Raw genomic sequence first — 16424 nt, 5'->3', positions numbered from 1 at the left:
GCAATGAAGATACGTTACCAACTCTGAGAGAAGGAGTAGCATAAGAACTGAGAATATTCTAATAAACTGTGTCACACGAACTTGAGAGACTGTCTGGGCAATAATTAATTTTAGCTATTGTATAAACTAGAGATTACAGTTATAGATTTAGGAAAATAAATTTCAATCTAATAGTTTTTGTAGAAACACTGCCAAATCAGATTGGAGCCTGGTGTAGCCATCTGGTTCACCAGTCCTCAGTCAACTCGTCCAACCCATGCTAGCATGGAAAGCGGACGTTAAACGACGATGATGATGATGATATGATAAGCTTGTATAATGATGTTATGTAAGGAAGACGACATCTGTTTCTTCCATTGTTTAAATATAGACCTTGATTAATCCTTACATTTGAAGGCATCAAATAAACTGTTGTATAATGTTGTTCTGTTTAGATGAACCAGATTGCTAATGGAATTAAAGCTTTGGCAAAAGAACGAAACAAATGGCTGCACCGACCAGACTTGTTAATCCGAGCATCCAGACACTATGAAGGTGCTGCGCAAATTCTAATTCGGCAAGCAGTCATGACTGGTAAAAAGGTAAAGCAAGAATAATTTAAATGACCTCTATTAACACTTCTACCACCACCACTGTCATTACAAGACATTAAGAGAGCTTCTTTGCTGTCACTTGACCTGCTAGAAATAACAGCCAAATCTGTCTTGTATAACACCTACCTTTTGAAAAAAAAAAAAGGGGAAAGCAATGTTGGATATTGTAATAAACAAAACACACCTGAGACATTTTGATGCACTCTTTCAATAATTCATTATTTATCTTATTCATTTATTTATGATTTTCAGTTTGTAGAAGTGAAAGATGGTGTTTTGCCTGATTATGAAAGATGGATCACAGTGGAGTGCCCTGCTCGACTTGACCTTAGTGGTGGCTGGACAGATACACCTCCTATTACATACGAATGTGGTGGGGCAGTGACTGGAGTTTCTATCACCATTAATGGAAAGGTAAGGGCCATTATATCAATTAGAGATCAGAAATATGCTTGCATAAAAGGTCAGTAAGTATTAGCAATAAAAGAGTTGGAAGGTCACCTAAGAATTAATACTGAGTCACAGACCACTTCGGCTAACTCTGACAATAATGATTCTACATGATTTTTTTTTATAGAAGAATTTTATGTGATGGGTTTTTGTGAATTTCTATAGTCTTTGAAAGATTTTAATTCAGCTTCACAAGTCTGCAACTAATGTATAAACAAATCAACTGGAACACTTATTGTTGTAACCAATAGAGTACCTGTTAGTTTATATTACCCAGTACATTGTCTTGTGGTTGGCATTAGAAAGGTTATCCAGCTGTAGAAACCATACCAAAGCAGACATTAGAGCTTGGCACAGTTGACTGGCTTGTTGGTTTCTGTCAAACCATATTACCCATACCAGCGTGGAAAACTGATGTTCAACAATGATAATATGCACGTACATGCATACACACAGTGAACGCATGTGGCTTAGTGGCCGGGCATGTTGCACTCACAATCATGAGATCATGGTTTCAATCCTCAGACCAGCTGTGCATTGTGTTCTTGAGCAAAACACTTAATTTCACATTGCTCCAGTTCACTCAACTGTAAATAAGTAACCCTGCAATGGACTAGCTTTCTAACCAGGGGTAATGTTGGCCAGCTTGCCTATCCAGTTGGGTAGCATCATTTGAAAGCTAAAACAATGCAAAGAAGAGTATTGTGATTAGCGGTGTATAACATCTGATAATCTGTTCAATCACATGATCACATATATGTTGTGTGAGAGATAAAAAGCACAAAAACCAGAAAGAAGACATCAGTTAATGTAATCATACATATTTTAAACAAGTGGGATGGTCTTGATTGGAATGGCCTTTATCATAAGCCAGCTCTGTTCAAGTTGGCCTGGGGAGGAAGATAGTCAATTCATTAACCCCAGTGCGTAACTGGTATTTATTTCATCGATCCCAAAAGGATGAACGGTAAAGTCGGTCTAGGTGGAATTTGAACTCAGAACATAAAGATGGATGCCACTAAGCATTTTGCTCGGTGTGCTAACAATTCTGTCAGCTCACCACCTTTATAATAATAATAATAATAATAATAATAATCCTTTCTACTAAAAGCACATATTACGAAGCAGTAGTAAAATTTTAAGTGGTTTTTAGTAAAATTTTAAGTGTTATTTAATGGGGTTTTTTCCTTATATCTTCTGTTTATTTATTTTTATATTACTATAGAAACCAATCGGAGCAAAGGCAAAAAGAATAGAAAAGTAAGTTTTCTATTTTTTCATGTTTCAATTCAAAGGGAAAGTGTGTCTGTGTGTGTGTGATTTTTAATATAAGCATAATGCTATAAACTTGCAGGTATCAAGCAATCAGTTGAATTATACTCTATATTTAATTGATAGTTATTTTACCAGTCAGGGTAAGTTGGAATTTAACTCGGACTCTAAAGGGTTATATTTTATATGAAATATGTTGTCAATATTTTTTAGCTCCACCAAAGGTTAAACTCTCATCTAACAGATCTATGATTAGAAGCACTCCTGCTGTGACCATCATGACTTTTTTGTATATCATGAACCACATTGTCCAGTGTATCCTTTTTAAGTTGGTAGGGTGTGGTTTGAGAGAGATTTTGATGATATTTCTAGCAGCTTAAGTGACCATGAGGAAGCTTCCTTAGTTTGGTTTTAAAACATGCTGACATGTAAAAGAAACAAAAAGTTTGTGTGAAAAGGGCAAGAATATTTATTTTTCATTAAAATGAAGTTTGTTTTTTTTTTTTTTAAATTGATTTAATTAATGATGATGGTCAGAATTTTTAAGATGGAGGTACCCTCGAGAGAAAATAGATTTTTGCTTGCATTAGAATTGTGAAATTTTCACAGAAGATAGATGTTAATAAAATATACAATGTAATATTTTATTGGAAAACAAGCAATTTACAGATTATTTTAATTCTGTTTTCTTTTTACTCTTTTTTCCTTTTGTGTAGTCCTCAGATTGTCATTGTATACGATAATGTCCATCTAGTCATTGAAGAGCTAAACCAGCTGGAGGATTATTTTAATCCGCATGCTCAAGGTAATATAATTTAATAACTTCAGTGTCATTTGTTTCCACTTCCTCTTCGTGTAATCATGTCCAGGCTGTCCATTGCTTGATAGACTGGGGGTGGGGGTTTATTGCCTTGTTTGAAAACAGATAAACTCATGCAAGCAAAACTGACCGCAACACCAAATGTTTCATGCAATGTAACATTTAATGAAAGATATGGGAGGGTATTGTAAATAATCTTGAACTGGGCAGGGCCCTGTGTTCTTGAGCAAAATATTTCATTTCGCATTGCTTCAGTTCACTCAGCTGTAGATAAGTTCCAGCACAAGCTGGGAAGCTAACCCTGCAATTGATTGGCACCTTATCCAGGGAGGAATGTTGTCACTTATGTAATAAGTAAGTAATCTTGCAGTAGACCAGAGCCCCATCCAGTGAGTAATACATGAGGGGAAAGTTCCTAGCTTTGGGTAAAAGAAAATACAGGAGGATCAGTTGGTTATGACTTTATTCAACAAATACCCTTCTGAGATTTATACACTTATTGCAGCCATCTTTCAGTTTTTCTAAACTCTGTAAAAGAACTTGGGAGATTGGGCCTCCAGCCAGGCCTTTCACTATACCCTTAAAGTCAGGATCTTTTCAGCACCCCCTTGTATATGCCAGAGAAACCAAGAAACTGGCCCTATGTTCCTCATAGAGTAATATGGACTAACCCATCATATGTAATAGAGTGTGTTGAAAATCAGTAAATAGTTTTAAATAAGTGTACACCAGTTGATATTGAGAAGAATAAAATTATTTTGATGTTAAATGACCCTGTGTTATAAGTTAACAAACTTCTGTTTATCATTTCAATCAACATGTAGACTTCAATTTACCAAGAAGACTGTTTTTAATATTTACAGGTGCTCTTATCAAAGCAGCTTTCCTTTCTGTGAATCTTATATGCCTTTCATCACCCATGTCTCTCAAAGATCAGTTAATTTCTAAATATAAAGGCGGTTTTGAAATTCATTCTTGGTCAGATCTTCCTCAAGGATCTGGTAAGTAAAATACTAAGACACACTCACACACGCATCATATGCATATTTGTGTTATATGATGCACACTCGCACGCACACACACACACTCTCGCACACACACACACTCTCGCACACATACACTCTTGCACTCTCGCACACACATAACACAAATATGCATGCACTCATACGCACACATACACACAAATACACATGCACTCATACGCACTCATACACGCATGCACTCACACACACACATACACTTTGTAAAGAAAAAAAAATGTAATGATAACTGTAGTGTATGTAATTCGTATCACAGTCATCTGGCAATTGATAGTTTTATGGTTCAAACCCACCTGCAGTCTTGTCATTTTTGAATCTGATGAAATTTACATTTAGATGGTTAATAATATTTAATAGGCACAAGTGTATGGCTGTGTGGTAAAAAATTTGCTTCTCAACCATTTTGTTCCCAGGTTCAGTCTCACAGCGTGGCACCTTGGACAAATAAATGTCTTCTACTATAGCCTCAAGCAGACCAAACCTTCGTGAGTGGATTTGATAGACAGAAACTGAAAGAAGCCTGTCGTGTGTGTGTGTGTGTGTGTGTGTGTATCTTTGCTCTTCCCCACCATTTAACAACTGGTGTTGGTGTGTTTACATCCCTTTAACTTAGCAGTTCGGCAAAAGTGACTGATATACTAAATACCAGCCTTAAAAATAAGTATCGAGGTGGGGTATATCCGTTCAAGTAAAATTATTCAAGGCAGTGTCCCAGCATGGTCACACTCTAATGCCTGAAACAAGTAAATGAATGATAGTGATAGAGTTGTATCATTTCAAATGCTTTGCACTATTTAATTGTGACCCTTTATAGCTTACCAAAGTCGACTTTTCCCCTTTCGTATTTCTGGCATGGATAAAATAAAGTACCTGTCGAGTTCTTGGCTCGATATTACCTGCTGGTCGTCCTTTTCTAAAATATGTGGTTTTAAAACACAAAGACATCAATTTACGTTTTCTGAAGGAGTTGTTTCCCTTTAATACAACTCCATTTTCTGGCTTTAAATAAACGTTATTATCGAAACTGATAAATATCGTGACATCATTTTGATCGTGCTATTAATATGAGTGAAGGTGGTGAACTAGCAGAATCGTTAGCACGCCAAGCAAAATACTTAATGTTATTTTGTGCGTCTTGACGTTCTGAGCTCAAATTCTGCTGAGGTTGACTTTGTCTTTCGTCCTTTCAGGGTCGATAAAATAAGTACCAGTTGAGCACTGGGGTAGGGGGGGTCCTATATAATCGACTTAATCTCCCCCCCCCCCTCACGAACTTGCTGGCCTTGTGCCATAATTTGAAACCAATATGGATGAAAATGTTGACCTGACAGAATCAGGAGCACGTCAAGACAAAATGTCTGACATTTCTTCCGTCACTTTTTTTGCTTTGCCTTTCATCCTTTCAGGGTCAATAAAATGAGTACCAGTTGACAATTGGGGGTCAATATAATCAACTTGCCTCCTCCTGGATTAATATGAATTACTGATTGCATCATTTAAGTGCTTTGTATTCTTGTCTGATAGTATTGATGATGGATGTAACCAGCGCATTTTAATCTATGTTCCTGTGGATGCTGTACAGAAACTCTGGTCAGCAGTGACCCACTTCCTGCTGTGACCATCTCCTGCTTTTTCAGATATACTGTATGTACTGGCATATAAGACCCCCTACACACAAACACACACACACTTTACAAGTATGTTTTATGGAGAAATAAATCCAATACGTTTCATCATATACTGAGTGTCTCATCCGTAATACTGTCACGTTAGATGCAAAATAACTTTTTGTTGTAATATTTGGGAATAAAAAAAGGCCCACCTTTATATGCTGATGTATATGGTGTTAATCTTGAATCGCTTCATCCAAGATGTTCATTTTTTCTTTTTTCTTTTCTTTTTGTTTATTATGACCCACCTACTCCATCTTCTCAGCCTGTGACTTATGGGGCCATCTGGACTCTTTTTTTTCTTTTTTTTTTGCCATTATTTATGTCTTGACCAGCCTACTGATCAGTTTTTTTTTCTCTCCCTTTCTCTCTCTCTCTCCCATCCCAATAGATGTGAGTCGCCATGCAGATCCCTCAGCAAGGACCTGTTCTGTGCATCTCTCTCATAGATATTCCCCAACATAAAGCTGAATCTCTCTCTCACACAAACACAGGTTCAGCTTTATGCTTGAGAATTTCTGTGAGAGAGAGGCACAGAAAAGGTCCCTGCATGGCAATCTCCATAGTACAGATGGTATGGAAAAAGCACACTGTAAAGTGGTTGGCATTAGAAAGGGCATCCAGCTGTAAAAAACCTTGCTAAAACAGACATTGAAGCTCCATGCAGTCCTTGAACACACCAGATTCTATCCAGCCGTCTAACCCATGCCAGCATGGAATGTAGACGTTAATGACTGATGATGATGTGACTGAAAGGAGATTTTTGCTGTTGTATAGAAAGTTGAACATTCACAAAGAGATTACTTTGATGAGTCACTGCAGATTCATGTGAATCTCCTTTATTAATCTGAGCAACGTTAGTGACATGTGCCATCATGTTTGCCTCACTGCTCTCTCTCAAAAATAAACATAAATGTTAAGCTATTTCTATAACTACAATTTGTCTTAATCTTTGTTTCTGAGTGTGCATTATTAGATTGGAAAACAAATTATGTCATGATAATACATGAACAGATTATTACATGGTAAATTTACCAGCATTGGTGGGTGTGCAGTTCTCACTTAACTTCTCGGAATATACAGCAATGAAAGTAATTGCTGCTCATTAGAAATTAAGAAAACACAGTCAGTGACAGACACTGATTATCCCTTTTGTTACTGTATTTCTGTTGAAACATGCTACCTTTATTTTAATTAATTACAAACTTAATAAAGAACTTAGTAAAATAACTTTGTCGTTATTAACCCTTTAGCATTTAAACCAGTCATGTGTAGCCAAAATACTCTACCTGTTTTATGTTCAGACTGGCCAGATCCTGCTTCTCACACCTGCCCCACATTGTTAGTCTAAAAAATATACAGCCATATAACTGAAATCTTAAGGCTGTGAGATAGTGCAGGATAAATTCAAAGTAATGTGAATAATGAGCATAAGTGGCACCTGTGCCTGTAGCATGTAAAAAGCACCTTTTAAGCATTGGGGCCTCACAGAGGCAATGATAAATGACTGAGGCCTTTGGCAATATGCCATGCCTGAGAAGATCCATCAAGCCAAGTGAAATCACAGTCATGGCAGATATTGGTGGCACACAACTGGCACCCGTGCTGGTGGCACGTAAAAGCACCCATTACACTCTTGGAGTGGTTGACATTAGGAAGGGCATCCAACCATAGAAGCTATGACTCCTCAGCTTACTAGCCTTGATCAAACTGTCCAACCCACACCAGCATGGACAATGGACATTAAAAGATGATGAGAAGAAAAGATACATTTGATAGAATAATCTGAATACTAAAGAATTAAGATGGTATTTGGAACACAAATTAACATGAGGTTTTGATGAAAGGTTTTTGTTTTGTTTTTAGATCACTTTAACCCTTTTGCTACCATATTTATTTTGAGATGCTCTGTGTTTCTTTCAATTAATTTTAAATGTAACAAAGAATATAGCAAAATAACTTAGTTATTATTAAGCTAGTGTTAGGAACATAAATTGTGACTACGGTTTGGTGAAAGATTTTAATTCAGAACTTTTTCAAATAAGACTACAGAGCTAGAGATTTCTTCAGCCAAACTGGCATCAGAAAGGTAAAAGTGGTAAAATTGTATCATAGAACCAAGGGTGGTCTCAGGCTGGTTGGTATCAAAAGCGTTAAAATCCTGCTAAACTAAACATTTAAACTTCTAATTTTATCTGGTTTGCAAAATTGCTGCAGTTGAAATTTCTAAGAGATATTTCTTTCTTGTTTTTTAACATAGGTCTTGGCACGAGTAGTATCTTAGCTGGTGCTGTTATTGCTGCTGTTGTAACGGCTGCTGGAAAAGTTATTGATGCTAAAAGTTTACTGCATTCGGTGAGGATCATTCAATTTTAATATACTTAGCAGAAATAAATTTTGGCATAATTATGGTTTGGAGTATCCCCCTTACACCCAACCAAATTAGTTTTTGTAGCCAATGCCAGTGCTGCCTGACTGGGGACCCATGCCAGTGGCACATAAAAAGCACCATTCAAGTATAGTCGTGCCAGTGCCACCTGACTGGCACCCATGACAGTGGGATATAAAAAGCACCATTCAAGTATAGTCGATGCCAGTGCCACCTGACTGGCACCCATGACAGTGGCACATAAAAGAGCACCATTTGAGCATGACCAGTGTGAGTACTGCCTGACTGGCACGTAAAAAGCACTATTAGAGAGTGGTCGATGCCACTGCTGCCAGACTGGGCACGTAAAAAGCACCATTTGAGCATGACTGATGCTAGTGCCACCTGACTCGCTCCTGTGGTCGTGTAAAAGCACCCATTACATTCTCGGAGTGGTTGGCGTTACGAAGGGTATCCAGCTGTAGAAATCTTGCCACATCAGATTGGAGCCTGGTGCAGCCTCCCTGATGTAAACAAACCAAAATCAGTTATCAAGCTTCTTTCAGTTTCCATCTACCAAATCTATTCACAAGGTCAACCCAAGGCTATAGTAGAAGACACTTGCCGAAAGGTATCATGCATTGGAACTGAACCCAGAACCATGGGTTGGGAAACAAACTTCTTACCAACAGCCACCCCTGCACGAAATCTTTTAAAAATTTTCTTTTTTAGTCAAAAAGAAAAGAAATTTATACTTTTTCAACCATTCAATAACTTGCTTGTTATACGATACCATATTTTCTGGCCTACAGGTCAACATAGTATAAAAAGCACCATTGTCTTTCCAAACTCTGCTGCGTTTCACAATTTTTGGGCCTCCAAAATCTTTTTGGTGTTTAAGTCAATTTAAACATTTTTGTCTGTAAATTTTGGTCTCAAAAATTTGACTTGTATGCCAGAAAATACGATATCAATCAGGATAATTTCATAGATTATTTTGTTTATATATATATTATGCAATAACTATGAGCAAATTATAGTAGTTGTTTTTTAGCATCATTGTCTTCAGCAAACAATATCAATTCGTTTTTCACTTTACTTTTTAAAACAGTGAGAGAACAAATCAAGGGCGATAACTACGCAATACATCATCTGGTGGAGATGCATTTTGACGTTTGTTTGATTTAATTTTTACTTAGGTGTCGAAGGAGGAGAGGAGTAAATCTCTCGTCTCGCTCCCTCAAAATCTTTGTAACCCATCTCTGTAGGAAGATAGGGATTGCTTGCTGATATTGTTATGGAGCTTAAACTCTTGTTGGTTAGTGACCACAAGTCGAGAAGGATTGGTTCAAATATTTAATGTAGTTGAGGCGGGGTGGGGGATCAGGCTCTTCCAGACAGTAAGGTCGTTGAAGCGTAATAGAAAAGGCAGATTTAATTGGAGTGGAATAACTTCAACTTTCTACAAGGTTTTTGTATAGGGTGGGCCCCGACACATGGGATGAAGAGTTACTGAATAGGTCACAGGATGTATGGACAAAAGATTTAAGAACAAAGGATACTAAAATAAATCAGGACTGATGTTCATTTAGCAAAAAGAAAAAGAACAAAATTTCTAACTGACCATCCCAAAATATAACAATAGATATATTAAGTATGAGTCAAATAAGGACGTGAGCACTTAGTCACTTGACTCACCAGTATGGCAGCTGAATCTTAAATGGATCCCTTGTTGTCTTTAGACAAATATGAATCACAGCTGCAGTGTTTATAAAACATCTCTCATGTACAATATATATAATATAATATCAATAAGAAGGCGTTGGAATGGCTGTATGGTTAAGAAACTCACTTTGAAACCACATCGTTCTTAGGTTCAGTTCCACTGCACAGCACCTTGAAAAAGTGTCCTCTGTAATAGCCCCAGGCCAACCAATGCCTTATGAATGGTTTGGGATTCAGAAACTAAGTGGAAGCCTGCTCCTTGTGTGTGTTTGTGTTTGTCCATCACAAGCACTTAACTGGTGCTGGTTTGTTTACATCCCTGTAACTTAGCAGTTTGGCACGAAAGATTGATAGAATAAGAACCAAACTTTAGAAGTAAGTATTGGGGTTGGTTTGTCCAACTAAAACCCTTGAAGATGTTGACAGCAGTTGAATTACAAACAAATAAGAAATCCTACGGCCATATCCAGCTCAAACATTCTTTTTTTTTTTTTTGTTCAAATTGGCCAGGTCTGGCTTTTCACACCTACCTTATAATGCCATTCTAAAAATATACAATCACATCATTGAAATCTTGAAACTACATGATAATGTCTGATTAATTCAAAACAATGTGAATTAATTCACATTACATTTGACAGAATAATCTGTATGCTAAAGGGTTAAGATGTTGTCTCTCTCGAGGCAAAATGTACACTAAGTACCAGCAATATACTGGTGTTGGTTCTGTTGATTCACTCTTATGAAATTTGGTTTTTGTGCCTCTCCAAAATAAATCAATTATTACTCTTTTTCTTTCTCTAGGTCCTTTATCTGGAGCAACTGCTGACAACTGGGGGTGGCTGGCAGGACCAAGTTGGGGGTTTGTTAGGTGGTGTAACCCTGGGAAGTTCTTTGGCTAAAATACCATTGTTTATTGATTACAAACACATCAGTGTCACTCCAGATATCCTGGAATTATTCAACCAAAGACTTGTACTCATTTACTCTGGAAAAACAAGGCTTGCCAGAAATTTACTACAGGTTGTGTATTTTCAATATTCTCTTCTTTGTAATATTACCATTGCTGATTTCCCCATCTGAAAATGCTTTTTTTTCTTTTTTTTTTTTCAAGGTTTTATTGTAAGGATAAAAGACTGTTGAGAGAGTGGCTCCTATTTATGAGCACATGGATGTATTTGAACCCAGGACCCTGAGGCCTGGAGTTTTATCTTCTAATGGTTTGGGATTAAAGATTTAAACTTGTTTCTGATGGAGAGAACGGGATGAAATTGCATTTGAAATACAGATCCCTGAATAGAACAGACCACAATTCATTAATGTGAAATAAGAGTTTACAAAAAATATATATGCGTCTGAGTATTATTTAGCTTTGAGTGTGAGTGAGCCCTAAATGAGAAAGACCCATGTTCAAAGCCACTCAAGAAAAGGAGAGAGTGATTAAGGGCATTCAAGCTTTGATTAGTCCATCCTTTTAAGTGTTGCATATCTAGGACTACATTATCTAATGTGCCCACCTCTTCAAGACAATAGGGTATAATTTGAAAAGTGAGACTGAGTTTTCTCTTGTATAGCAGTGGAACCTTGGCTGTGCACTTATTATTGCAATTTATTGAGGTTAAAACCTGATTCAACACAGCTGACCCAGTTAATAGTGTCAACCTCAATTCTTCTCAATAAAGTTGCACTGTAATCAAAATGAAGGCTTAATTCTTGTTGCATCAATCCTTCTAAATGAGAAAAGGTATCATGTGTAGGTATATTTGTGTGGAAGTTAAGAGTCATGTAATGGGCAATGATTCAAAAGCCTGGATGATTTGCAATTTTCACCCAAATAGAGCTTAGACAGAGTTGAAAGAAAGGTCTATGTTAACCTAGATACATTAAATGAAGGTCTATCAGTCATCTCTTATAATCTTTTACAATCATCATTTTCTCATCCTCTTTTTATATTGGCATGGATTGAATGGCTCATCATGGTCTGTACGAAGGAAATGTCTTAATCATGCATCATATATTTTGGCATAGTTTCTTATAAGCAGATGCTATTCCTGTCATCAACAATTCCATAGAGTCCACTGGGTGCACTTGTAAGGTTACCTTCTGCCCTACTAGGCTAAAGGGTCCTCACTATTTTAGGATGAGGAAGGAACAATAATTGAGAGGTGGTTGAGAAGAGAATTTTGAAAGAAACAGTACTCAGAGGGAGTGATGGTAGAGAGACAGTGATGACAGCTACATGTTTGCTGGTGCATGTGTACCAGAAAATGAGTGATGAATAGTATTAAAGATAGGTATTGAAAAGAATGACTGTGATGGATGTTAATAACAAATGGCATGAGTGAGGGGATGATGACTGACAGCAGACAAAAGCTGGGTGTATTGAATACAAATAGATTAGTTGCTATTCTTTATACAAAGGCATTTTATGAGGGAGAAAGAGAGAGAGATAAGGATGGTGGAGAGGGAACTGACAAGTACAATGCCAAGCTTTGTTACCAGAGCAGCATGTAGTGAATTGGAGGGAAAGAGAGTGAATGTCAGACAGATCCAGTACCTTCCCTAATTACCCAGAGAAGGAGACAATGACCTGTAGGAGATGGAGTGATGGTCCTCAAAACAACAAAGGTGATATTGGGAGTGTTTTAAATATGAACAGATCTGATGCTAAAGTTTTATCTCTTGTTCACATGCTGTTAATTTGAATGAAAATATTTTGTAGACATGCTCACAAACACTTTCACAGAAGTTCACATGTATACAAACACATGTTTTTGTTTGCTACAGATGTTATAGGGATGGGGACCAATGATAAAAACTTCCCTGTATTGAGTACATGTCTCATGTTGTTGAACTACAACATATAGAAAGAGATGGCATTCACAAGGTGTGTGTTTATGAAGAGAGTAGTTAGGGAAATGACCAGTTTGAACATAAAGCAGGTTAAATATTTTGGCCAGAGATGGCCGGTTTGAATACTAAAGAGCTGAAAGTTTAACAGTTTTTATTTTATTTTCAGAATGTTCTCCGTGAATGGTACGCTCGCAAGCCTGGCATTGTTTCAACAATATATAATCTAAAACAATTAGCTCATGACTGTGCCACACACTTTAGCGAAGGTATATTATTTGTTTTATACAGGTTTCTTGAAAAGTAGCAGTAACTTGTAAGATCTTTGATCAATGGAGCTTTTATTTAAAACTTCATCTTTGTGTTTTCCTGAGCAGAGCTGTTTATACTGATGTTTGTTTATTCAGGCTATTTCCTCATCTAAGATATGTTGCTGATACAATACTTCAACACACTTACCTCCTCACCTTTCCCATTGTCATCTTGTACCTTGAAGATATATTCTTACCATCTCTGTGTCTCTCTAGTTGGAGAATCCATGTATTCATCTCTTCGGCAAGACGACCTGTTTTAATGTCCCTACTATCATACTTTCACATCCCTAAATACTCTACTCCGTTCAGTTGAGGGGGGGGTCTCACCTTGCAGGTACTTGGTGGCATGAAAAAAGCACCAAGTACACTCTGTAAGCTGGTTGGCATTACAAAACAGCATCAAGCTGTAAAAACCATACCAAAAGTAAAGTTCAGTGCAGCCTTCTAGCTTGGCATGGAAAAAAAAAAGGATGTTAAGTGACGATGATGATGTTTCAATTGATAAGCGATATTTATAGATTAACTCAAAAAATATCACCCTAAGACATCATCAACAACACAGCCAAGATGAAGAAAATGTTCTCCCTCCAGCACAAAAAGATCACCTTAAACCGATTGCATAGAATCCCAATTAAAATATTATGAAAAAAACAAACACCACTTCATCTTCCTATGCTTGTTTTATACAGAGCACAGCCATAGCTGTGTAGTTGAAAAGTTCACTTTGCAACCACAAGGTTCCAAGTTTAGTCCCACTGCACGGCACCTTGAGCAAATGTCTTCAACTTATAGCCTCTTCCCAATCCCTTATAAATGAATCTGGAAATGAAAAATTGACATCCCATGGTTTCACTTGTCACCATTTTGAGTGAATCAGTGATTGATGTTTACATTCCTTGTTGATTTTTTTTTTCCTCTTGAAATCTTGTCAGCAGGCAAGGCTGTGTGGTTAAGAAGCTTGCTTCCCAACCTTGTGGTCTTGGGTTCAGTTCCACTGTACATCAAGCGTCTTCTAGTACAGCCCCACATTGTCCCAATCCTTGTGAGTCGATTTGGTAAATGGAAATTAAAAGAAGCCCAGTGTGTGCTTGCTCTCACTCCTTCCAATGTTAAGACAACTTGTGTTGATTTTTTTTTTTTTTTTTTTTTTATGTTCTTGTAACTGAGCAGTTTTGGGAAAAGAAACCGAAACCGATAAAGAGCAACAGACTTGTAAAATACCAAGTTCAAATTGTTCAACTAAACCTTTCAAGGTGGTGCTCCAGCATGACCACAAATGACTAAAAACGCAATCTTGTTATATTCTGTTACAATACATAAGTTTCAAACTCTTTCAAGGTGATTTGGAATCTGTTGGTCAATCCATAGACAAATACTGGACACTGAAGAAAAACATGGCGCCTGGATGTGAACCAGCAGCTGTGAAAGAACTGATGGATATACTGCGACCATATAGCTATGGAATGAGTTTAGCTGGAGCAGGTGGAGGAGGATTTTTCTATGCAATTCTTAAGGATATCAGCATTAAAAGCCAACTTCAAACTATAATATCCTCAATAAAGGTAAGCAATTTTTTTAATTATGTAATTCCCCATTCCCACTTCTTTTTCTCTTCACTTCCTTGCTGAAGTAATTCTGGATTTCTTTCTTCTCAAAAATTTCGTCTTTCAGACTTTAATTTTCTCTCTTTTCTTCCTGTAAAAATTATATTGCTAAATAAAAATTCATTTACAAGTCAATAAGGTTCACTTTACATTATGAAAAGGGGTTAAGAATGATTTTTTACCATGCATGATCCTAATAACTTAATTCACTTCATATCTTAGTTGATGGTATAAACTGATTGTTTTTCTTTTATTTCCAGGGCCTGGACGGTGCTGTGCTGTATGAAGCTGCTATTGACCCAGTTGGCATGACTATTAACTAAGTTTAAAAATGGGATATTTATTTTGAAAATAACCAATAAGTAACCTATATTTATTAGGTTTTAGATTATTGTAAATCATTTCTTATGAGAACTTTTACTAAAAGACTTATTTTATAGAATAGACTAAGGTTAATGAAAGTGAAGATTTAAGATGGGGGGGGGGGTCTAGTAATCAAAATTGTATACTGACTCTAATTAGAGATTCACATCACAATTTTAAGTAATTAGGCAAACATTGTCAACTTTTGTTTTTAATTACTTAATGGGAAATTTAACAACTTTTATATAACAATTCAGTTAAGCAGAATGAAGCAAGCCCTTTTCCTTGGCAAAAAAATAAATCGCAGCAATCAATAATTTAACATAAATTACTTGCATTGGAAAGGCAGTGGTTTTAATTTCAAATACTAACATTTAAAAATGAAAAATATTTGGCTAATGTATTATGTTCAGTTTTTCAGAAGTATGTTAATTAGCAAATTTAATGAAGATCTAAATGATGCATTTGTATTTTTTTAAAGATGGAAACAGTATTAAAATATATATTTGTATCTTTCTTAATTAGTTATTATTATTGAATAATATACATGAATATGAATATTCCAATCAACTGCAATACATTGGTTTACTGAAGCAAACCTTTTGGGGAGTTCTTCAGAATCTTGAAGACAAGTGCAAGCATGGCTGTATATGCAAGAAGCTTGCTTCTCTACTGTGTGGTCTTGTGTTTGGCACCCTAGGCAAGGCCTCATGAGTGAACTAGGAAGACAAACACTCAAAGAAGCCCGTTGAGTGCACACATGTCTGTGTGTTCATGTTGTTTGCTACCCCAACCCCAACTCTTGTTTTCCTGAACCCTTTAGCATTCAGATTATTCTGTGGAGTGTAATGTTAATTTATCCATTGTTTTGAGTTAATCATGCATTATCTTTTAGCTTCAACATTCCAAGATGCCAGATCTTATCAAAAATATTCAAACCTTCCACCTCTTGACAGGTATATATATATATATATATATATATACACACACACACAACGGTAATTCCCAAGAACCATCATCTCTGACACTATTACCAACTAATGATCTGTAGGTATGTGGTATTTTGTTATGCAACCGTAATTAACTATAAAGTCTATTAAATGTTTTTATAGGCCAACACCACATTCAGAAACTAAGGCAGAGAGGCAAAATGCTTAGTCGTATTTTGTCTCTGTTCCGAATTCAAACTCTGCTGAGGCCGACTTTGCCTTTCATCCTTTTGGGGTCGATAAATTAAGTACCAGTTGCTTACTGGGGTTAATCTAATCGACTAGCCTCCTCCCTCAAAATTTCAGGCCTTGTGCCTAGATTAGAGAAGAATATTTATGTACCAGCTTCCAGGAATGTTTAATATG

At 36.6% G+C, this 16424-nt stretch overlaps 1 protein-coding gene across 3 annotated transcripts in view; it reads left to right on the top strand.

The window, feature by feature from the left end:
- LOC106872675 (L-fucose kinase) overlaps window positions 1-15585 on the top strand; it is a 49766-nt gene extending 34181 nt beyond the window's left edge. For all 3 annotated transcript variants that reach the window (XM_089364734.1, XM_089364733.1, XM_089364735.1), the window contains exons 19-28: window positions 435-581; window positions 846-1007; window positions 2269-2303; window positions 3032-3120; window positions 3999-4136; window positions 8106-8200; window positions 10743-10961; window positions 12958-13057; window positions 14441-14664; window positions 14967-15585. In XM_089364734.1, the coding sequence (XP_089220860.1) occupies window positions 435-581; window positions 846-1007; window positions 2269-2303; window positions 3032-3120; window positions 3999-4136; window positions 8106-8200; window positions 10743-10961; window positions 12958-13057; window positions 14441-14664; window positions 14967-15029 (1272 nt within the window). In that variant the 3' untranslated portion in view covers window positions 15030-15585. The remainder of the gene's footprint in view (window positions 1-434; window positions 582-845; window positions 1008-2268; window positions 2304-3031; window positions 3121-3998; window positions 4137-8105; window positions 8201-10742; window positions 10962-12957; window positions 13058-14440; window positions 14665-14966) is intronic.
- The last annotated feature ends 839 nt before the right edge of the window (window positions 15586-16424 follow it).

This window comes from Octopus bimaculoides, chromosome 16, assembly GCF_046866305.1.
Source record: "Octopus bimaculoides isolate indiv1 chromosome 16, ASM4686630v1, whole genome shotgun sequence".
Taxonomy (NCBI): Eukaryota; Metazoa; Mollusca; class Cephalopoda; order Octopoda; family Octopodidae; genus Octopus; species Octopus bimaculoides.
Note: the sequence above shows the minus strand (reverse complement) of the source record. Positions and strands in the feature narration are given on the sequence as shown.